Consider the following 24,292-nt stretch of genomic DNA (forward strand, 5'->3'; position numbering starts at 1 on the left):
ACAAGAGTTAAAACAATTTGAGTATCAATAATTTCCTCAAAGCCTCCAACACTGTTTTCCTCTATTATAAGAACTTTGATTGTTGATCTTACATTTTAGACTGAGAGAGAAGAAATCAAGCAATCTTTAATTCACATTGATTACAGCCTTTAAAGACATGAGCTTAACAACTCAAAGTAAACTGTTCATGAGCAGTCAATATGAAGAGACCTAGTAGCTAATCCATCAACTTTACTAATCAAATCTAATGGACTCATTGTCAGACTTTCTTCATCATTAACATAATTTGTTCCTCTCTTCACGTGAAGCTCAGAGGTTACTGTGGTTCTACAAAGTTCACAATTGCACGTGCTCACAATTTTATTTTTTGGCTTATGATGTCCTGTTAAGCTGCCTTTGGTCAGTTCCTTTTTTGAGTTAAGAACACTAATAAACTGCTAATTATAAAACAAGGTGAGGTGCTTTTCAGATACATCTCGGCCACTGTGTGTTACTGCCTCATCAATCCTGCAAAGAAGAGCACAGGTAACACTGATCACTAATCCCATAGCCCCTTGAACTATAAGGATGTCCTGTACTTTACTGAGGGATTTGTGTGTTATTATAAACAGGTTGTTGAACAAGTCAAGAAGAGTGGAGGGATAACATATAATCACAAGTAAAAAATTTAAAATATTTTAATGAATTGTTCAATTAAGAGTGCCACCCTATATCCAGAAAGCATTGAAAATGTTTTGCTAAATGGGTATCCAGTGAAGCCACATTATTAATTGCTTTTTAAAGGGAAGTATTTTGCAAGAAATGCAGAAAAGGCAGAAACACAAAAAATCCATTATACCAGGATTAACTGGTAGTTTTAAACAAAATGGTTAAATCATCAGTACAAGATAGCCATAGAACTATGTTTCCTCTTGGACAATGAATGAAAAGCACTAAATGAAGAGCAGAATAATTTAACTAATAATAAATTAAAGTACTCTATAGGAAATGGGGATCACATCCTCCACTACCAGTGTGCAGCCCCACCTGGATGATGCAACGGCAGCCATAGTGTGCCAGTATGATCACCACACTCCAGCTATTAGTGGGGAGGAGGACAGAGTGATGAAGCCAGTTCATAGACGAGGATTATTAGGAGGCCATGATTGGTAAGGGCCAGGGGCAAATTTTGTCAGGACACTGGGGTAAACGCCCCTACTTTCTTTTTTGAGAAACACCCTAGGATTTTTAATTGGGACCTTGGTGTTTTGTCTTATCTGAAAAACGGTGCCTTTTTTACAGCATAGTATACCCCACCACTATACAGGAGCCACAGGGTGAGCACCCCTTACTGGCCCCACTAACACCTCTTCCAGCAGCAACATTAGCTTTCCCAGGAGTCTCCCATCCAGGTACTGACCAGGCTCACAGCTGCTGAGCTTCTATGGAGTGCCAGTGGTGAGTTGCAGGCTGATATAATGGTCTTGGTCACAGTACTGTATGTAATTGAAATCTCTGAGCCTTTTGCACATCAGTGTAACTTTTGACATTCACGGGGATACTACATAAAAATTCCACAAGTCATAAACACCTTCCCGTGAGTTACCACAGACAGGCTGGGATGTGTTTTGAGTTTTATCTTTTAAAAGCAGGTGCTTATCAGTTTTAGGCTGTTCTTTTCTATGCTGTTTTTTTCTGGTCACAAACAGCTCCCTTATGAGCTCTTCCCTTCAGACATACTGTACATACAGTATATAACATCACTCTGGTCTCTGGATTCAGAGTGCCTGTTGGGTAACAAGGCCAGAATATCTGTCCCCACAGCTCTGTGTTTTAGTTCATCATGAAATTGTTCAGATAGAGGATCTCTTGCTTTCTTAAGGTTTGTTTGTTGTGTGGGTCCTAGAAGAGGCCTGTATCTTAGTGCAAAAGGGCAGTTTACAGACTTAAGTGTGGTGGCTGTGGCTTGGGTAACAGGTGCAGTTCTGCTCTGCCCTCCCCTTCCAGGGTTGGATCACAGTTGCTCGGTTCAGGCCCATAGAGCACCAGTTTCTAGCCAGAGGCAAACTCCACCTCCTGCTTTGAGGGAATTGTATAAGAGTTTGGGCTAAAACAATAAAATGAATCATTGCATCTCGGCTCCGGTCCTTTTTTCGGGGACTGTTGGTCTCTCTGGAACTTTCCCTCCGGTTTCAGATCTGCACCACCTTGATTTGGGTGGTGAGGGCTCTAGTGATGTCCACTGACTCGCACTCACCATTTCTGCTCCTTCTGTTGGACGTTAGTGCTGCCGTGGACGCTGGCGGCAGTGATATGCAGGTCTCTGGTGGTGCTTTTCTAAAGTGGTTTGCTTCTTAGTTGTCTAACAGAAAACAATTTGTTACCTTGGGCGGGATTAGTTCTGAAGTCAGCGGTGTTATCCCAGGCATTCCTCAGGGATCTGTTTCGGCACTTATCCCATTTTAAATCTAATGCCACCTCTGGGTCAAATAATTATTCATCATGACATTTGCTATCACTGCTGGGCTGATGACATGCAAATGTATTTGTATGCTAAAACTGATTTTTATTTTTATATGTGTCTACGTTAAATACATGTCCTACAGTTATTCAAAACAGCACTCAGCAAAGATTTCACTGTTATGTGACAATAAGACTACTGTCTTATTAAAACTATTGTCTTCTATGCATCGGGGCAGTGCAGCTAGAGATTTCAGACCAGTTTTTGATGGTTGTGAGATTATTCCTGAGACAATGTTTGGAAATCCCCGATATAATCATGCAATGTACATTTTTTTTTACCACGACACCCTTGTTAAATTGAAACTGAAATGGTTTATATTTATCAATTCAATTTTTTTAGATGCAATGGGGTATGAAGTAGAAAAAAAACAATGAGTAATCAGTGTATGTGATATAGTTTGCAGACCCCTCGTGTATTAAAACAATTAAGGGAATAATTAGAATCAAATGGTTAATTGAGTAACAAGTAATCAAGGACTGAGTTTGAGCACTGAGTTAGAAACCTTATGAATTTGGTATCCACCATATACTGTACTGTAGGCTTATGAATGTGTTTTGCTTAAGCATCTGATCTGCAGGCTTCTCTTACTGCAGCTTTTTTGGAGGATTTGTATGGGGTGGAGAAAATCATTTTATTTTGTGTTGTATTTTATTGTGTTTGGGAAATAAACAGTTGAGGTACAGTATGAGTCTTAGCAAAGTCAAAAGAACATAATCATATATCTCCAAAGGCTGTGAAATACTTTATGCTTTAAAATATTTTAATGAAAGCTGTCTTAGAAAAAACATTCTTCTGGGAAAGGAAAACAGGCAACTCTTACCAGTTGTTTTTGCCAATGATTTCCATTCTTAAAACTCCTTGGAGGTCTCCAAAAAGATCTGTGGAAGCCTCCGTTGTACAGAACATTCTGTATTGTATTAAACAGTTTGTCAAAATGCATTTGCCCCTACGCTGCACTTGTGTTACCTTTGGATAATTTGTATGCCCATGCAACACCCATAAATACTCGTTAGGGTAAAACAGCCCTGGAGCCCTGACAGAGTGTGACATACTGTATATTGTCTGTTTACACTTGAAAGAGATCAGCAGAGTAAGTAACTTATTATTAACTCTTCAAGGCTGACTAACTCCCAGAGGAGTGCAGTAAGTCAAAGAGAAGTCATCTTCGCTGCCTAAATAGTAGCCAGAAAGCTGCCTGGAAATATTGATTTACTTTCTAGGCCATTTAGGCCTTAATGGCAGAGAAAAGCTGAAGTGCTCTTTCAAACCTCTCTCTCCCTCTCACAATCGACGTTTCATGAAACAAACTGTTTTTTCCATATTTTTGAGCATTTGTGTTTGAGCTCCACATACAACAATTCACTGTAAATTGACTTTTTTCAATGCCACTTTTTACTATTTTGCGGGCTATTTTCAAATATATAATTGTGAGCTATATATAAACAAGATTACACAGAGGATGCTGTGAAATGACACAGTAATTTCTGATCTCCACTGTCTACAACAATTATTCAAACAGTGCTTCACTTCTTCTTTTATTGTAATTATCTGGATTAAATTCAAATGTTACAAAAATAAGATGCACATTCATGTTTTATGTTTTTAGGCAATTTATGAGTCATAAAACATTTTTAACTTTCAATAATTTTAATCCTCCTTTTAGTAGGCACTGGAAATATGTAATGAAAGAGACTACTCATACTAAACATACTGTACTATAGTACGATTCCCCTTTCAAAATAAATGTGGAATTAAATCTTTCTTATCATATTATTGTATTAAAATATTTTTATCCTGATATTAAGGTGGCCTCAATACATACTAGAATGAATGATTAATGTAGCTACTGTACTATATGTCCTTGTATCCCTAATATTTAACAGAAAATTGCACAAAAATAACAACGATACTATAGCATTAAAAAGAATGATGGAAACATTCACAGGACACTGCATTTGTTTAATTAATTAACATATTTGCATCTGGTTACCAATTCAATATGATGCTTTTTCCATACTTGTCTGATCTTTCTAGAAAAGTTTGGGAGTGCAGCATTTTTATTCTCTTTCTAATAGCATTTTCCTTTTATTTCAGAATGAAGAACAAGTTTTGGTACTTTGAATTTGGCACTTCTGAAACCTTTTCTGCCACCTGTAAGAAGCTTCATGAATTTTTGGAAGTTGAAGTAAGTGCAAAAGTTGTACTATATATGGGGCAACAACATAGATTTTGTCTGCTGAAAAAAGTAAAAATGCAAATAATGAGACATTATACAGTAGGTCCCATAGATGGGCACTAAAACACAGGTATTACAAGTTTAAATGGCTGGTTGAAAAACTCAAATTACAGGGTGATCTCTATGGTCCAGTCAGTACAGATAATGCAGTAAGTATACTATAGTCCAGACAGCACTCAAAATACAGGGTGAGACCTATAGTCCAGACAGCACTGAGAATACAGGGAGATCTCTATAGGCCAGACAGCACTCTGAATGCAGGGAAAGTGCTATAGTCTGGAGATCACATAGAATGCTGGGAGAGTCCTATATTACCTACAGCACTCAGAATGAAGGGTCCTACAGTACAGTGCATATAGCAATCAGAATTCACAGTGAGCCCTATAGTCCAGACTATACCAACGAAGCAGGAAGTGGCCTATAGTCCAGATAAAACTCAGAATGCAGTGAGAGTCTATAGTACAGATAGCATAGATATTACATGTTTACATGGGCAGAAAGCACTCCAAATGAAAGGTGAGCCCTATAGTCCCTATAGTCCAGACAGGACTTAGAATATAAATTGAAGTCTATAGTCCAGACAGCACTCTGAATACAGGGTGAGGCCTATAGTCCATACAGCAACAAGAAAGCAAGGAGATTGCTAATCGTTGAGACAGCACTCAGAGTGCTGCGTGAGTCCTGTAGTCCAGATAGCACTCCGAATACAGCCTGAGAACTAGTCCGGACAAGCACAGAGAATGCATGGGGATCTCTATAGTCTAGACATTATCTAGAATGCAGACATAGTCTAGACAGTGCTCAGGATGCCAGGAGTGCCCTATAGTCCACACAGCAAAGATAATGCAGTTCAATAGTCCAGACAGTACTCAGAATGAAGGGTAAGTCCAATAGTCCTGTTAGCTCTGGGAGTCATTATTCAACAGGCAAACATCTGGTGTTGTTTGGCTTGAATTGGTTAAGTATCCTTAATACCAATTCCCTACACTTGAAGTATAGACTGCTTTTCTGGACACTCCTCTCAAAGCCCTTTACAGGTAATGGGGATCCCCTCCGCCACCACCAGTGTGCAGCCCCACCTGGCTGATGTGACGACAGCCAAAGCTCACCAGTGTGCTCACCACACATCAGCGATCTGTGGGGAGGAGAAAAGAGTGAAGGCAATGAAGGCAATAAAAAGATACAGATTATTGGGAGACCATGATTGGTAAATCATCGGCACATTTTGTACAGCATCCCCATCACTCTACTGTGCCATTAGGACCCACACAGACCGCAGGGGAAGAGCTCCCTGCTGATCCCACAAACACCTCTTCCAGCAGCAACCTTAGCTTTCCCAGGAGGTCTCCCAGCCAGGTACTGGCCAGGCTGAGCTTCTGCGGGCTTCCAGTTGTGAGTTGCAGAGTGATATGCTGTAGCTGCTGGCTTTAGTTAGTTAGACAGACTAACTACTTTGCCTTGTGTGCTGCATTTGCAGCTCCATTTCACAGCACAGGGCTCACCTTTTGGAACACAGTACAGTTCTGCGTTTAGTGGGCTAGGGAGATGGTCAGCAAGAGAGGGATTAATAACAGGGATTGAAAATATCACATTGCATTGCATTGCATTGCTTTTGCTTGTCTGTGGGAACGTCAAAGAGAAATTGCATGGTTACAGTAAATACATATAATACAGTGCTGTTTTTTCTTGCTCTGAAAATAAGTGAAAGCACACATTTCAGAAGCTACATAATAAAGTGATTGCAGAAAAGGTAAGGATATTTTGGCTTTGGCTACAAATGGTATGAGGGACAACTACCTGCTTATGTGCATTAGGAAGTTAGATCCCACTCCATGCCCCACATGGTAGAGGAGCTAGTGATGACAGAGGGGTGTTAACAGGGTGAATGCTGGTGAAACGTGGGCTCAATACTTGTATTTATACCCTAGAGCAGTGAAATTTGCTCCTGGTCCTGGATGCCTGCATTATTGTCATTGCTACATAATGGCATAATATTGTCCAGTTAAGTGAACCATTGATTTAAATAATGTCATTAAGAGACCAGAGTGGAGTGAAATCAAGAAGACATGGTGGCCTTTACCAGGAGTGCATTTCAGTGCCCCGGAGGCAGTGGTTGATGGGAACTGGAGTTTTTCCTTCTATAGCATTTTACAGGTTTACACTCAAACCGTTTTACAGGTAATGGGGACTGCTGTCCACCAGTGTGCAGCCCCACCTGGATGGACGATGCAACAGTAGCCATAGTGAGCCTGTACGGTCACCACACGTCAGCTGTTTGTGGGGAGGAGAACAGAGCGATGAAGCCAATTCAAAGATGGGGATTATTAGGAGGTCATGATTGGGAAAGGCTAATGGGAAATTTGGCCTGGATGCTGGGGTAACACCCCTACTCTTTTCGAGAAACGCCCTAGGATTTTTTTAATGACCACAGAGAGTCAGGACCTAGCTTTTAAGTCTCATCCGAATGACGGCACCTTTTTACAATAAAACGTCCCCATCACTATACTGGGGCATTAGGACCCACTCAGACTGCAGTGTAAGTGCCCCCTACTGGTCCCTCAAATACCGCTTCCAGCAGCAACCTTAGTTTTTCCCTGGAGTCTCCAATCCAGGTACTGACTGAGCTTCAGTGGGTTGCCAATTGTGAGTTGCAGAGTGATATGTCTGCTGACTCTTAAACTACATCCTCCTACAGACTTTCAGTATGAACTCCGACATGCAGTATATTAAATGCCTCAATTACTTTATTGGTAAATTGTGGCCCATTTATCCTTCTTCATCATTCACTGTTACAGTTAATGAGTTACAGTACATTTGAACTTGTCATAGCCAAGAAGAAAATTATATGTGAGTAGAGAAACAGGGCAGAGAGGATCTCAAGGTATGAGGAATCTGAATCTACTGAATTTGTTGGTGCAAGGTGTCATGTTGTTCTTCAACTATATATCCTCAACTGGGGCATCAGTAGGTGAAGGGTTTGTTTTTCGGAAATATTGCAACACAAAGCGTGCAACTGGACTAAACCTAAATCAGGAATTTTAAAATCAATAAGATTAACCTCTTTGTAACACATTTGAAAGAATCCATCTGCAAAGAGAAAAAAGGATATTGGAACTGTTTTTCATCTATTCTCATCTATTAATAATGTATTAAATCATCTATTAATCTAGTTATCTGTGAGAGACTAGTAGGTCTGAATAATACAGGCAACAAAAGATAGCAGTATATTGCCAGCCAAATGTATCCACCCTCCATTGCATTTTGTTTTCGTATGATTTTGGCAGAAATTTGTCGTTTAACATGTGGTTGATTATTTTAATGTTCACATGATGTGTGATCATATTGTAGCTGAATGCTTAATTTTCACTGCTAGCCTTTTCGTGGTAATCCAGTGATAACATACTGTAGGACGATGTCTTATACAATTAAATACAGAGGGCCCAGCTTCTGCAGTATTTTAGACCCTGTAGTTTACCTTGGGTATGAAAGGAGATTCAGATAATTAGCTCATTGAACTACCTGCTGTGTTTAATATTGAGTGATAATGGAACCCAGTCCCGTCCAATCTCTCTTCACAATACACCCCTGTTTAAGGAACTCCAGTTAGTGTCAAGGACTGAGGCCCCCATTAATTAACAGCAGGGGTATACCAAAGGTATTAGATTGAATGCGTATCATTTATTTAAACAGTAACATGCTTAAATATGAATCAAGATGTGGCTGACTTAAATGAGGCATATTTCAGAAGCTACAGGTCATGACTTGCAGAAGACCCCCTTCTGTTTGACATTTCTAGCTTGTCAAAGATCAAATTATTTTAATTTAGGCTGCAAATTATATGGAGTAAATGCTTCTTTGTAGGAATTCCCTGAGGGGATTTGACTTTTTTTGTGACTGCTGCTTGTCAGTCTACAAGAGATATAATGCGTATGCAAATAAGTTTAAAAATATGTATCGGCTAATTACACAAACAATAGATTCCACTTGAGGACAGCGGGGGGCCCTGACATCCAGGGAGTGTTTGATTCATTGAGACCTGCAGTGTTATTTACATAAGATTATTTTTAATTATGAAATTAATTTTCTTTTTTTGTTTGATGCGTTCTCAGAACATATGTTGAAACTCACAAATAACACTGCGGTAATATAAATGACCTGGCAAACTTGAATGCTTCCATTAGCGAAGACACAAAGTTAGTCAAAAAGTGTCAATAGACATGCCGGTTCTTCCACGAAGATCTGCCACATATTGGCTCAGTGTGTCACAATTACTGTCTGAAGTTGTTTGGTTGCTTGGCGTGTGGAGGCCCTCATCTTTTTCACTCTGAGAGGTGCATCAAGAGCAATGAAATAACAACTCTTCTCAGGATAATGCTAAACTATAGCTTACAAATTATATATACTGTGTAAATAGTAAGAAAGAAAAGAGAAACGTTGAAGGTTGGGCGAATGAAGCGCTGAAAGAAAATGCCACACCAGACATGGTTTCTGCATTCTAAATTTGTAATGCTTCAAAAAGGCAGTGTCCTCAAACAGCAGTGTGTTTCACACAATTAGTATGCAGTAATGATGGATAAACGTCTTCCGAGTGCCATCTAAACTGTCCAGTGTGTTTTTCTACTCTTTGTTATTTCCCCGAATCTGCATTGCAGTGTGATGGGATCCAGCTCGATTTCAGCAACATCTCTCTGGAAGGGATCGCAGTTCTCAACATCCCAAGCATGCACGGGGGCTCAAACCTCTGGGGGGAGTCGAAGAAGAGGCGCAGCCACAGGCGAGCTGGGAAGAGGAGCCCCGAAAAGCGCGTCCCCATAGTGGATCCGAAAGAGCTCACGTTTGCAGTTCAAGGTACAGTAAAAAGAGGCGGTCGGGTCCGTCATCGCCCGGTTTCAGAAAGTTTTAGAATCATCACTGAGATAAGCAGGTAAGCCCTAACCGCTGAAGAGCAAGACCGAGCCTCCTCATGTTGTAAAAACTAAAGAAACTAAAGATACCACACACGGTTATGGATCTAATGTTGGTGACTTTTCAATATCATGGCAAAATGTAAGCCGATGTCACCCTTTATAAGTTATTGGCACTTAATTCATAACATTAGATCTTGCCTACAACTAATATTGAGAAACATTGTTTTTTTATTTAATTAAGAATGTGGATGGAAGAAAACTTTTCTCATACTCTGTGGTCAAGTTTTAATAATTCACTAATGCCAGGTTTAATCACTAGCAGAAGATTGTATTGGGGCACACTGTAACCCTGTTTTCTGTCAGTGTTTCATACTGTCATACTACTGCTAATGGTTTCTGTAAGTGCCAGTGGACAGGACTCTCTAATAGGAACAGATTGAGCAGATCAAATTTGATTAGCTGTTATATGGCAAAGAAGGAATCCTGAATACATTTACAGTACATTACAAGGACTCTTAAGTATCTTAAAATGTTCTTATTAGGCTTTTTCATGATGTGTGCTATTTTAGATTCATTTATTAGATACATTATTTTTTAACGCTGGTGTAGTTAATAATAATTATAATAAATAATAATAATAATTGCTTACACCTACTGTATATAGCGCTTTTATGAACACCCCACTCAAAGCGCTTTACAAGTAATGGGGACTCCCCTCCACCATGTGCAGCATCCACCTTGGTAAGATAAAAGTTGGTAAGATAAAACTGAAAAAGTTTAAGCTAATGTATTATAACTTTTCAATGCATTTTTTATTGATAGTGAAACCTCTGTTTCTTTGAATTAATACTTATCCAGTGCCTGAACGCAAACGGATTTTGCTCCAGATGTAACTATTTCTTGTCAAGTATTAGGAGGTTCAGTAAGTCATCAGTCACAATGTAAACTAGAATCCGTTTTGTTTAAAGGCAAAAATCAGCGGTCACTCTCTTTCAGTGCTCTTCTGTCAAGCAGAATCTCAAGTGGTAACCACTAGGACTTCTCCAAGATAACTGGAGGATTGCTTAAAATACAGCAGCAATGTCCAAAAAAGAGGCAAAGAAAATCAAATAGACTCCAGAGCCTTAATTTTCACAAGCATCTGACGGGTTTTGAACATGACAAGTCAAAGGGAGATCTACAAATGATGGATCCCTGATGAGGTTTCACAGTTCTGGTGGGAAATCATGGTAGAAACACTTGCTTTTTATTTCACTATGCTTTTGAGGTGATGCCAGGAATGAGTTTTAGATTGAAGCTTATCTTAACTCTCCTATGATTCTTCTCAGTGAAAAAATGACTATTTTGTATTGTGTTCTGAAGACTATTCAGTCATCGAGCTACAGACATTTTTAAAAGGGTTCTTTTAAATGCTTTTTGGACATTTTTTTTCCTAGTTACACTTCAGTCTGTTCAAAGTGCATCTTTTGTGTAAAACATCTTTAATTCCAGGCTGCAACAGTAATTGTTCAAGTAATTTCAAAGGGTGTATTGTACATATAGCAAATGATGTGTTGGAAATTATAGCATTTTAATATTCTGTGATTTCACCTGTTACTTTTTATTTATTACTTGATTATTATTACTGTATCTAATGTACTTTATTATAGTCTATAATTACTTATTTGATATAGCCTCTTTGATCAAAACAAGAATTTCCATTATCTTATTTTGTGTACTTATAACTGAGGATTGCGGAAGATTTCTTGGTCTTTAATTTTAGTCAATACTTGTACAGCGCTGATAAATGCAGCTATTTGTAGCATGCATGTCCTCTTTTATATCCCCCAAAATCATCCATTTTAGCATCTGTTCTACCTAGATCTGGAGACGCCAAATAACTCAAAAAGGAGGAGAGACTGCAGTTGCTTTAAAGATTGTATATTATAAGAACAGAGGGTGGGTGATCAATTAATTTATAGCTGAAGTAGTGTTTCTCCTGCCTCATCCATAAATCTAAGAAAATCAATTGGTTTGTGCAAAATTCTCTTACTGAACCGAAAAAGGCACTTAGTGAATCCTGTCCTTGTTGTTGCGCATATCCTGTCTCAAGGTTATAGCCTATGTCACGTTAGAAGGTAGGAACTGAAATAAAGAGTGCATAAACGAAAAAGTGCATTAGCCCTCTAGTCCAAGAACAGGGCATGGAACAACCTTATAACATCTGCCACCTTTCCAAAGCTGTTACATTTTTTTTCCAGGTGACACTAGGAGACAAACACTTCAGGTAGAATAAAAATATTCCCGACAGAGTTTGTTGAAAGTTAATTATTAAGTACTTGTACAGTGTGAGAAGAAGTAATGTTCTGTGACATCTGCCTAGAAACCATGCCAAGTGAATGTTCACTGCATGTCCCATTCTAATGCAGCAGAGTTTGTCAGCTTATACGAACAAAGTTTAAAGGGTATATCCGGTAAAAGGCATTGGCCACGAAACTCAAAAACACCCTGGAAAAAAAAGAAGAAATGCACCAAGAGAATACCTCTGGAAAGGGTAATAGGTGCAACATGCAAATTGAATAGTGATTGTTTGTTGCTACATTTGTAAAATGGGAATTATATAATATTAAATATAATTTACACCCTAATGCAAGTGGACCAAGTAAAGCACCAATAAGAAAGGAAATGTCTTGTGAACAACAGTAGAAGTATTAGTAGCAGCTACAGTAGCAGTGGTAGAATTGGCTGTAATGGTAGTCATTGTAGTAGGAGCAGTAGTGGTATTTTCGGTGCAATAACAATAGCAATGGTATATTTGAACAATAGCAATATCACTCTTTCTTAGTGTATCCAGGGGCCACAGCACATACTTGATAAATACAGTAGATGTTTTTCAAAATGTCCAGTCTAAACATATCTTAGACATCTTTTATTCAGCATCCTTTACGTCTGTGTACTAGTTTCTTGTTTGCAGTTTTAAATACTCTAACACGTACAGTAGCTTCCTCTTGTGCCCTCTGGTTCGTGTTTCACTGTTGGGGGACACACATGTAAACTATGAAGAAGAGCAGATGCATGGTTGTTCTGATATCGCATTTACAGAAATTATATACAGTATTGCTGTAATTCATGATACTGGATACAGTAACTTGTTACGAATAAATTAGAAATTTAAATTATTTTAAAGCATGAGAAAGTTAAAATGATTCTCTCAATCTTCAGAATGCATTGAAAAGCGAATTTACGACGATTGTGTTTTGCCAATAACACTGTGCAGAGTTTCCGAAGTTATATTGACAGAGAGGTGGCAGCTGCCTGGTCCAAAATTATTGTTGTAAGCAGGACTTTAGTGGTAAATGTGGCTTCTAGAAACTCCAGCATCTACCCTACAGGCCAGATCTGGCTCTTAGGGGCTGGAGTGCAAGAATGCCTTTCTTGGCAATGTTCTGCCATTTGGCCAAGATAAAACTACTCTGTTTCCCTACTTTGTTCTCATGTGTCATGGGACTGACAAGAAAATTTACCTTGTTCTCATTCCTTGGCACGAGAATCTTGTTTATTGTTTAGAAACACCGAACTGTTTTATCCGTTACAAATGCCACAGCTGCAGAGTTCCTGATCTCTTCGTTCCATTCTGTGCTTTGCTTACAAAAATAGACCCTTATATGGACATTTATTTCACAAGCGCTTTTTTACATACATAAAAAAAAACAAGGGATCACTTAACAGAAAAGCACATGTTCAGAATACTGCTCAGTCAATTTGGTTGATGGGGATCATGGCTTTGCAAATCAGTTTAATCAGTAGAAGAGCGTTGTATCTCAATACAGATTCTGTTTATGTGCCAAATCTTAAAAAATCGTAAACAGAAACTGCAAAGAAAATAATGCAAATTAAAACACATAAGGGAAAATTGATTTAAACCAAGTCCTGCATAGACTGGATCTATACTGGCAGGATGTACAGTACAGGCTCCATATTCCCTTGCCTGTGAGATGAGTAGACAATGAACACTGGCTCATAAACCTTGATTAATATCAGGGGGAACTGTTAGCTTTGCCTTGGAGTTCCATTCCACTCTAAATTAAAACTCCTTAACTGGCCTTAATTAAGACAAAAACAATCTTTTAAATCAAATATCACAACATGTTTACATTATGCTTCAGCTTGTTCTGCACTTGGATTGTGTGTTGAGCTAATGGCTTCTCTAACTGTTTTCATTGCAAAGCACTCTGGGAATCCTGGTGTGAACAGTACGTCAGAGTAAATTATTAATTTACTATTGTAGTAGTGCAAGACAACCCCCATGCAAATCTCAGCACTGGGATCCTTTCAAATGGTGAAGTGCAATTTTATTTTATGATTGGCTATTAGGAATTTCAAGACTTTTAAGCATCAAATTCTAGGTTTTCTATTTTCACCTTCTGTTTCACTTCAGTTAATGACCTTTTGTAGTTTATCATATGATTTATATAGTACAGATAACTATAACTATTGCATTGGTTCTTATTTTTTGGAATATTTATTTTTGGTATAATTCATGCCTTAGAATAACAATATAGTATAATTTATTTTTATAATATGCATTTACTCCTCTATTATGGTCTATTGTTGGGGGCAACAAACATTTTTACACAAAAAAAAAATATTATGCATAGGCAATTAATTTAAATACGACGGTCAAAATCTAACAAAATCGTGTGCGGAGCTCCTTGTGTCCAATGCAAGCATGTTGTAACCGGCAACATGCTTGCATTGACCTGAAGTTTTTGGATTATCAGGAATCACATTCAATTACCTGATAACAGTTTTGTGTTTCTCTGAGTGCTTGTGGGAACAGAATTGGTAAAGACAAGTTCTAATGGAGTCCTGGCACATGGCCAGACACTGTCTAAAAGAGAGGAAAGATGAAGCAGGATGCAGCTGCTGCGATAAAGAGTGATTTCTGTGGAGCACAAAGATATGACCCAGTGAAGGAAGCTTTAGACTGCCAATAGAGCTTCAGAGAGCAAATGGTTTATTTTTATTATTGTTGTTGTGACAGAGAGGCAAATTCCTTCTTTCTGTTTTGACTTGTCATGCTAGCACTATTTACAGTATATACAACATGTGGCTTTTGATAAATTACTACCAAATATTAGAGGCCCAGAAATGTCACATGTAGATATGGATTTAATTGTGCGGTTAAATGCAACACATATTCAAAAGCATGTGGATGATTTCGCATTCCCTTAAAAGGAGAAGAGGGCTCAGAATGAGCATGTCATTTGACTATTTTACTGTACATGCAAGGCCTTCGGATACATGTAATAAATGTTTTTTTTATACTAAAGCACAATTCTAGATTTTATATTTATTTCCGTTTTTTACAGTCAATACAAGAATTACTAAATGAAAGACTGTGGCATTTCAGAAAGTTGAAAATTAATTAAACTCATCTAGTTATTCTCTCCCCATTGCTTAATTTGTACTTTCCCATTAATTGATGTGAGTAAATTTGAACTTATTTTACAAAAGAATACAGAGCATTGATTTTGTTAGAAGTACAGTAGAAGGTATTACTGTATATGGGGAAAAAAAGATTACATTTCAACTGTAAGATATAATGTAGGATGTTTTGTTCATAAATCAACTGAGATCTCTTGCTTTCAAAGCCAGATTAATATGTATGGTTGCGGAATTATGAAGTCCTGTTCCCCACAGACATTAACACAAATTAATGATTTTTCAAAGAAGGGTTTATAAATAATGAACTGTATTTTTAAAAATAAGTTACGGCTTAACCACCAAGGTCTGTATCAATCTGAAATTCAATTTATGATTCTTGTCCGCAGAATACTCGTGCTTTGAGTTTATTTTGAACGCTATAGTGGGGACCAGTAGGTGGCAGTCCTCACTCTAGACCAGGATCTCCAATCCATTGCTCCCTGTTATGTCCCAGTGTGTGTTCTGTGTGTGTTTTTTCTGTTCTGTCCACACTGCTGACCCTTGATTGTTCTCCCTTCCCCATTGGCCAACCATCACACCACTGTTTCAATATGATGTCATCATCAATCAGCCCTCAGCCAATCAGAACTCATTTTATTCACTATTTAACATGGAGGCTTTCAGAAAGAAAAGGCCTTTCGTTTGACTTCGGTCCCGTTTGGTTTTCGTTATCGCTTCGCTTCGCTTCGCTTCTGGTTATTGCTTCGGCTTCGTTTGTTGGTTTGTTTTGCTTTGTGTGTGTGTGTATTTTTGTATTGCTTCGGCTTTGTTGTTTTGTTGGTTTTTTTGTTAGTTTCTTTGTACTTTCGTTTGTTTGTGTGTTCATCCTTGTTTTGTCATTACCTTGCCCCAGTGTTACATGTTCAACTTTTGTGTTCTTTTGTACCCTGCTCCTGTTGATTACTCTTGTTTTCCCTTATTTGTATTCCTGGTTCACTTGTGTTTTTGTGTGAACTTTTGTATATAAGGTTAGTTTAGGTTGTTGGGTACACTTTACACACTTACTGTAGTTGATTTTGTATTAGTACACTAGGTTAGTACGGGTGAGTGCCATTTGTCTTGTATGGTTTTGGGTAGTCAGAGCAGATTAGCTAGGGTGTTGAAGACGCCGAAGACCGTGTGTTTCGGGTTTTCTTTTGTAGTCAGATTAGCTTTCCCTCACTGTCCTAGCCAGCTCCATTTTGTTTGTTATTTTCTTTCCTTTGGCACCACTCTAGTTCCTTACCCTTGTTATCACGCTTCCTAGTCCCTCACCAGAACCCACCTGTTTCCAAAAGAATTATCCTAAATGTTACACCCCTCTTCCCCTAGACACTTGGGGTCGTAACACTCCCGTATGGTAACCGAAGGGACACTGTGCTGTAGCAGGTGGTGTCCTTTGGGTCTTAAAAGACCCCATGGCACAGTTTGTAAAAGAAGGGGTGTAGGCTGGTCTCAGTTCAATTTTCCTCCGGTCTTGTGCAATCTAGCCTGCTGGAAGTCCTCTCTTAATTCAACTGGTGAAGTCATTTTGCCCTTCACTACCTGGGTGCAGAATGGCTGCTGCTCTTCGGTGGTGGATGAAGTGGGTCGCCTCCTTTGAGATCCTTTGGAATGAAAGTGCTGTGTACTCTAAATCCAGTTCATTCTTATTTCATTTTTATTATCGTTCTTGATTTGCAAAATCTATATTCAAAAAGTTTTTTTTAATTTGCACAGCACTTGCTTAAATTTTCCATGATAAAAATGAGAACATACAGGATATTGTTATGTAGTTAAAAGAGAGAAGATGTGTGTCGTGTTCCCCTTATAACTGATAAGTGATTTCTTAACTTCTGATTAATGGGGCTCTTTTAATATTCTATGGGCCCCTACCTGAAGGATAACATTACTATTATATATAACCTTATTATATCATTAACCTTATATATAAGGTTGAATAAGCTTGTTATATAAGTTTTGTAACGAGAGGAGCTGTTGACTGGGGATGTCACCACAACATGTATGTGTGAAGGGTCAGCCTTTTGCTGCATACCATTCACAAAGAGCTGACATCAGCAGCCGTTCATCATCCTGGCCGTTGTTTACTGACAGCACTAATGTGAGGAGACACGTGAAGCAGCTGGGTTTATAAAAAAGGGCAAGAGAGTCAGGGAGCTGTGCATACATTCCCACACAGGCTAGCAGCAGCTCATTCACAGACAGAATAACAAGGGGAGGCTCTCTGTACATAACCAAAGCTTTTCCCCCCTTGGAAAGATCCGCGTACGGATCCTGCGTGGTACAAATTATTTCACCTGAGGAATTACCGTCAGACTGTTATTGTTCACAAACAAGCATAGTAAACCTTTGGCAATGTTACAAACAGGTCTGTAGTGGTTTTAAGAGGAAGCCGTTCAGCCCACCAGACCCATCTGGTAGTAGCTAACTGATCCAGGATCCACGTCCTGAAAGAAACCCAGGTATCGGCTTCAACAGCACGACTGTGCAGCCTGTGCCACCCTCCCACAACCCTTTGGGTAAAGGAGTGCTTCCTGTTCTCAGTTTTCAACACAATTCCATGATACTTAGGGATTAACCAGTAAAAAAACTTCCATAGGGTGAGCAGCACGTTTGTTTAATGTTTGTTTGTTTTTTCCCTTAAATTCTTAAAAAATGAAACAATGTTACTGCAGTAGTTTTTAATACGTAAAGGTGAACTGCTCGTACACTTTTAGTCCGTCTTTATAACTTGTTAAACCAGCACCCCAACAGGTTTGTGAGATATTTACACAAATATTACAACATACTGTACATAAGAAAATATTGTTGTATTTTTTTTCTAGAATTTTCTAGAAAATGAAGTCAAAGGGAGCATTATAAACATCTCAAAAAGATGTTATTCATATTTTTTTTTTTACCAATCATGTTACAATATATAGAAATGAGAATACAAGTCACTTTTTTACAAATATTGTTGTGGGAACCTGAAAGAACCTACTCAGCCAAGTTGTTAATGTTTATACTGTACCTTAGCGTCTTTCAACAGCTGGATGAGATCCCCAGATCAATTAGCTAATAAAAAAAAATGAAAAAGCCAGACAGGCCAAATGGTCTCCTGTCATTCTTCTATTCCTATGTAATTATGACAATAAAAAATAATGTCTGCTGGCTTAATGTTTCAGACAAAATAAGTTTTGAAAATTTCTAATAATGTGGTTTGGCAACATAGACATCCGTCTAAGTACAGTAAATCTGGTGTTACAAATAATCCAATTAATTTTATAATCCAGTTAATTTGGGAAAATTACTACTGAAAGCATCAAAATGTTCAAAGTTAGAGCACACTTTTTATCAGCACTGGTTGAGGATTTCAGCATTATTGGGTTTATGCTCAAACCGTTTTACAGTAGAGAAGTATAGTACTTTTATCCCTGCTTTAAAAGAGAGAGTGGAGTTATTCTAGGGCTTCATGGATTTCTAGAATGAGAGAGATCTGTTTCTCATTGACAGGGATCAGGCATTATCACTGAAGACTTACCAGGCTCACGGTTATTCGATGCAACTGCTACTGTGTTGCACAAAACTAGGATACAGTACATCACTTAACATTATGAAAATATCACCCAAAAAAAGCACGCTAGAAAAACTGTCCAAATTTGTGCCAGTACTCCAAAGGCTTTTCACCCATATTTCTAGAATAAATTTTGTTCTGTGCTTGAGTGCATTGACTGCAAAAAACACTCAATATAAATGAATGGGTTTTAATTAAATTATTACATTGTCCATGTTTCAGCAAGCCTGTCTATAGCTGATACAAATTAATTTTCAATGCCTTACTATTTACGCCAAACCACAAAGACCAATCACATCAGCCAAGATAATGTGATAATCCTTTTTACAAAATGACACTTAGCATTTATGAAGAAAATAATGAACAAAGTGAGATCGCATATATTATTAATAATAGTACTGTATGTTTTACATTAATTACCAATCCACAGTTGTGAGGGCAGACAGGTTGCAAAATATTCAGTTTAGCGTGTTTGACATTTACAGTATGAGTGTTTTTATTTTTCCTCTGAATACCAAAATTTTCATCACATTTGATCCATAATTAAAAATTTAGTTCTTCCTGTTTCAGACATGTTCATAACATCAGTCAATTCATCAGTAGTATTGATTCTTTATGTTTGTCAAAATCCACCCAGAACCTACTGTATCTACAACAAATGATGACTAAAAGCTTAAAGAAGCATGTGATCTGTACTGATCAATTTATTACTGAAATTATTAATACATTTATAAGCATGCATTTATATCTGGATTACACCAAATAAATTTAATCCAGGCTTTTATTGAACTGTACATAAATACTGTACAACATCTTCAGAGTGAATGCTTATGCTAATCTAAATTTTGAAGGCTACAGAATCCTGTTCAGCTCCTGTTCACTGAATCAATGCTTGTTTTGAAAAGACCTACTATATACTGTAGGTAATAGTGTTAAAGAGAACATGAAAAACATGAAAGTGCATCTTTTGAGAGAATAAAGGTGCCATCAAGGCTTTGAATTTCATGATAAATAATTCTTGCTTCCTTGTATTAGAAGTTCTTAGAAAAATCAGCAATATTCAGGCACCAGTTTTTAGAAATTGTACTGCCATGTTAGCATTTTAAAGCTCACTGTGGGAATAGGACTATTAACGGGCAGTGTGTTTGCCCTGTTCTCTCTCACCACTCGTGTTCACCATGTGGCATGTGAAAGAATATTTACAACTACATTAAAATAAAAGAATAATCACTATGCTTTTCTTTTTCTGAGAAAACATCACCTCTACTCTGTGTTACTGAAAACCTTTAGTTTTCTAATGGTGAAACATCAAACCAGACATCCTTTCTTGAGCTCCAGTGGTTTTATTTACAGCATGTAACATAGTTCAATTAATTACAGTGACTATGAGCAGTACATTCAGATGCACACAATGAGAAGAAGTACCCCTAACACTGAAGCACTGAGGAACAGATGGCCTCAGTAAGACACTGTGCTTCCAACAGAGGAAAAATCAATGTTCATAACTTCAAAAACACTAAAAAAACACAAACAGCACCAACCTTTCACTTCACACTGTTATTATGCTCAGAGAATCCCCTGTCTAATTATTTGGTATTTATTTTTCACTAGGTAGTCCAAAACCAAAACATGCATTAACACAAACATGATTTTATGGTTTTGCTTTGAGCACATTTTTAAATTTAGTTATAAACAAATAATACAAGTTCAATTTGAATTATTTTCATTTCAAATTAAATGTTCGAGTCTTCTTCCCTTCTGTTTATAGATCCATCTGATCAGCTTTTCGAAGTAGTTGGACTAGAAGGAGCTATGGAGATGGGGCAGATATACACAGGTTTGAAAAGTGCAGGGAGAAGACTTGCCCAGTGTTCTTCTGCTACCATAAGGTGAGATATACAGGTTTTCCTACATAATAATAATTATCAATAAAAAGCTCTGATCTTGAAGGATCTCAAAGTTTTAGAAATATAGAAAGGGAACAACTTTATACACCATCCATTGAAGTGCCCCACATCACAGCAGAAATTGCTTCACCCCTGCTCTTGACAAAGAGTGCTGGGAATTTTAATGACCAAGAAGTTAGGGCCTCCATGTAACGTTCTTTCCAAAGAACGGCTCATCCTATGACACAGTGTTCCTTCTGGTCCAGGTGGAGAGAGCCCCTCTTACTGGTCCACTTGTGAAAATAATCTATTTTTTCTTAGAGTTCTCCTGTCCCAGTACTGGCAACTTAGATTGCCAACAGCACAGCAGTTACAGCACTTTCATCTATGAAACACCAGTCACACTTGAAATTATTCACACATTTATCATTTAACCATTTAAATTGACTGAAGGCTGCTACTGTATGTTATACATGGTGCACTAAGTATCCATTCTGCTACACAAATGGAGGCTTGAGTCTTAACTGAATAAGCTGTTTTAATGGGAACACAGATTTCAGATTCAGATTTTCTTCCATCATTCTTACTCTCAAGACTTCAATATACTATTGAAAATAACAACAATAATAATCATAAACCTCACACTTATATAGCCCTCACTCAAAGCCCTTACCAGGTAATAGGGATCCCGTCCACCACCACTTGCAGCCCCACCTGGATGATGTAGTACCCACCCTGCTTTGGCAGCAGCTTAAGTGCTCCAGTACGCTCCCTACACACCAGCTCTCTGTGGGGAGGAGAACAGAGTGATGAAGCCAGTTCATAGATGGGATTACTTGGAGGCCATGATTGGTAAAGGACAGGGGCACGTTTGGCCAGGACATGGGACTTAACACCCCTACTCTTTCCGAGAAACGCCCTGTGATTTTTAATGACCATGAAGAAACGGAACATTGGTTTTACACGTTATCTAGCAAATGGCACCTTAGTATAGCATCTCCATCGCTAAACTGGGGCATTAGGAACCACACAGACCGCAGGGTGAGCGCCCCCTACTGGCCCCACTAGCACCTCTTTCAGCAGCACCCTTTGCCTTCCCAGGAAGTCTCCCATCCAGGTACTGGTCAGACTCACACCTGCTGAGCTTTGGTAGGCTACCAGTTGTGAGTTGCAGGGTGATATAGCTCACAGTGCTTGATATGAAGGTATATGATGGTATATGATTTCCTTCCTTTATTGTAGAACCAGCAAATTTCTTCCAATGCAAATTGATGGAGAACCCTGGATGCAGACCCCTTGCACTGTAAGTAGAAATTCAATCATATTCAGCTATCATGAAAATACGTTCTGATTCTCTGAATTTTGAAGTTAGGCCAGAGGCAGCAGCTCTGAAAGATAGGTTAATCATCGGTAACAAAATCAGAAGCGATAAGCAAATAAAACTAACACATTTAATAATTACTTTCCAGATTGCTGTGCATGCTAATCAGTGTATGATGGGTGATACCATTTTGGCAGCCAGTCACTTAGCTCTGTCTTACAAACATCTCTCCTGGTCTCCCACTTTTCACCTCCTGCTGAGCCACCTGCCTGGAGACGTGCTCAGAAAACATTCAGCTCTTGATCTTGCTCAGACCTTCCTTTCTACTTGTTTCTTCATGTACCATTCGTCTGTTTAAGGTACCACTCAATTTGTCTTGAATTCATGAAGCAAAATGACTGAGACTTACTTTATTGGATAATTTGATCACTGTCAGGAGAAATATTAATTGCAATGATATTACTGTTCTGTTAGCCAGTGAAGAAGACATATGAAGTCTTTGATTGAGTCGGTCACAAGGGGATCCCAGATTTTGTACTCTTTGGTGCATTTCTTTCCAGGCGTTAGGAAGAGCTTTCTCTGTGTGGGACAGGGGGATGTAATGTGGGGAATGGTCCTGCTGTCACCAGATACCAACATCTTCTTTCTAAATTGTTTTAAATGGTGTGTGACTTGGAAATGCAGAAATGCACCTTCACCAAAAGTGATACACAGTAAAATCAAACAAATGATTACTTACAGAACATAGTATAACAGAGGCTTTTCTAGAAAAAAAAACACAGAATACTTTTAGAAAACCTGCATTATTTGTAAAATACAGTTCTCTATAACTATTCATATCTGTTTATAAGGAATTTTAAACCATGAAACTGAATGAATTTACCAGTATTTATGTAAAATATGCTATCTTTATTCATATATAAAACATATTTTTCCTATTATGCTATTCATTCATTGGTATTCTATGTTGTGTGGTCTGTCTATAACAGGTTTGCTTGGTTATGTCTTCTTAGAAACAGCCAGTAATGTTCTCTCTTTATCATTCTATTCTCACATGTCTTAATCTGGTTAATTATGTTTGTTTACCAATACATAATCTACCGTCACGTTTAGTTCAAAATCTGGAGAAAAACTGACATTTAATTTACTGCTTGTGTGCTTTTACACACTTCAGAAGAGTGTATTAACATGCAAAACAACATTTTTTCTGTTTCACTGTGCTATAACTTTTGACAAATTTGCATTTAATTTGTGATCATTAAAAGTTTTTTGTTAATGCCAATTAAATGTAAATTTTCTGAAAGCATCACATTTGAAAAGCAGTACAATTTCCATTTTGGTTATTCACTGGTTCTCTAACAATATAAAGCATGACAGCTCTATTAATTTAAAGACTCTGTTATACCTATTAGTGAAAACTTGGTAAACAATCAATCATTTACAATATTTTAAAACTGTACTTGCATAACTTTCACAGTGGGTTCACATGTAATGACAATACCCCACAGATTTTACCTGTGTTTAACAGTTTACAGAAACACCATATTGAAGTACTGTGTTATAAGACTAGTAAATACATACTGTGGATTTTCAAAAATAGATTAAATCTGACTGTCGAAGGATCTTGAACCCAGTTCCCCATGGTGACAAAACATACAGTATTTAATTGGCATATTTGTCTGTTATTTACCATATGAAAAAATAAAATGAAAAATAAATTAATTAAAGGTTAGTCAGCTAAAGAGTGTTTAAAGTTTTCCAGCAAAACATTCTCTCCCAGGCAGTGTTTGACACAGAAAGAAATATAAAAATGACAATAGCTGCAGTAACAATATCCAGTACCAGAATACATCAAGCAGTATTAAAGGCTTCCAGTCATGTCCCTGTATATTTACCTTAGCAGTATGAGAGCACTATGAGCAAACTAAAGAAAGCTTAAATAATGCCTACCATTTTTACAGATCATTGGCCAAATAATTTCTCGTGGAATCAGATCTTTTTTGAAAAAAAAAGAAGCAAAAGGACAATCCAATCCCCCCCCACCCCCCATCCCCAAAAACCTCGCCCAGTGATAAACCATCCCCAAAACCCCAATCCCATCTTCTCTGCCCGGGTGGGCACCCTCTTGCTTCCCAGCCACAGAGGATCCAAAGAATCCCCATCAGACCACAGTATTTAGTTGTGGTCTTTAGTGGTGTCCACAGCCTCACCCCAGCCTCACACAGTATCCACCCTGTATCCATGGAACCAAGCAGTGGAGAAGCTCCGCCTGTACACCAGCAAGAGGGCAAAGGACCTACTGATGCCAGGTGTGAAACTCTAGGCTCCCATCCTCTGTGCATCAGCCAACAGGCCTCTGCTACACAGATACTGTAAGTCTAATGATGAGTTGTCATTCAACGGCTGAACAAAGGACAAAGGATATTGTCTGTCATCTCAGG

The 24,292-nt window shown here is 38.2% G+C and overlaps 1 protein-coding gene across 3 annotated transcripts in view; it reads left to right on the forward strand.

Moving 5' to 3' along the window:
• dgkb (diacylglycerol kinase, beta) overlaps positions 1–24,292 on the forward strand; it is a 109,696-nt gene that overhangs the window by 76,491 nt on the left and 8,913 nt on the right. For all 3 annotated transcript variants that reach the window (XM_006636183.3, XM_015357777.2, XM_015357774.2), the window contains exons 21-24: positions 4,598–4,688; positions 9,392–9,587; positions 20,413–20,533; positions 21,773–21,833. In XM_006636183.3, the coding sequence (XP_006636246.1) occupies positions 4,598–4,688; positions 9,392–9,587; positions 20,413–20,533; positions 21,773–21,833 (469 nt within the window). The remainder of the gene's footprint in view (positions 1–4,597; positions 4,689–9,391; positions 9,588–20,412; positions 20,534–21,772; positions 21,834–24,292) is intronic.

The sequence above is a fragment of the Lepisosteus oculatus genome, chromosome 10 (assembly GCF_040954835.1).
Source record: "Lepisosteus oculatus isolate fLepOcu1 chromosome 10, fLepOcu1.hap2, whole genome shotgun sequence".
Lineage (NCBI taxonomy): Eukaryota > Metazoa > Chordata > Actinopteri > Semionotiformes > Lepisosteidae > Lepisosteus > Lepisosteus oculatus.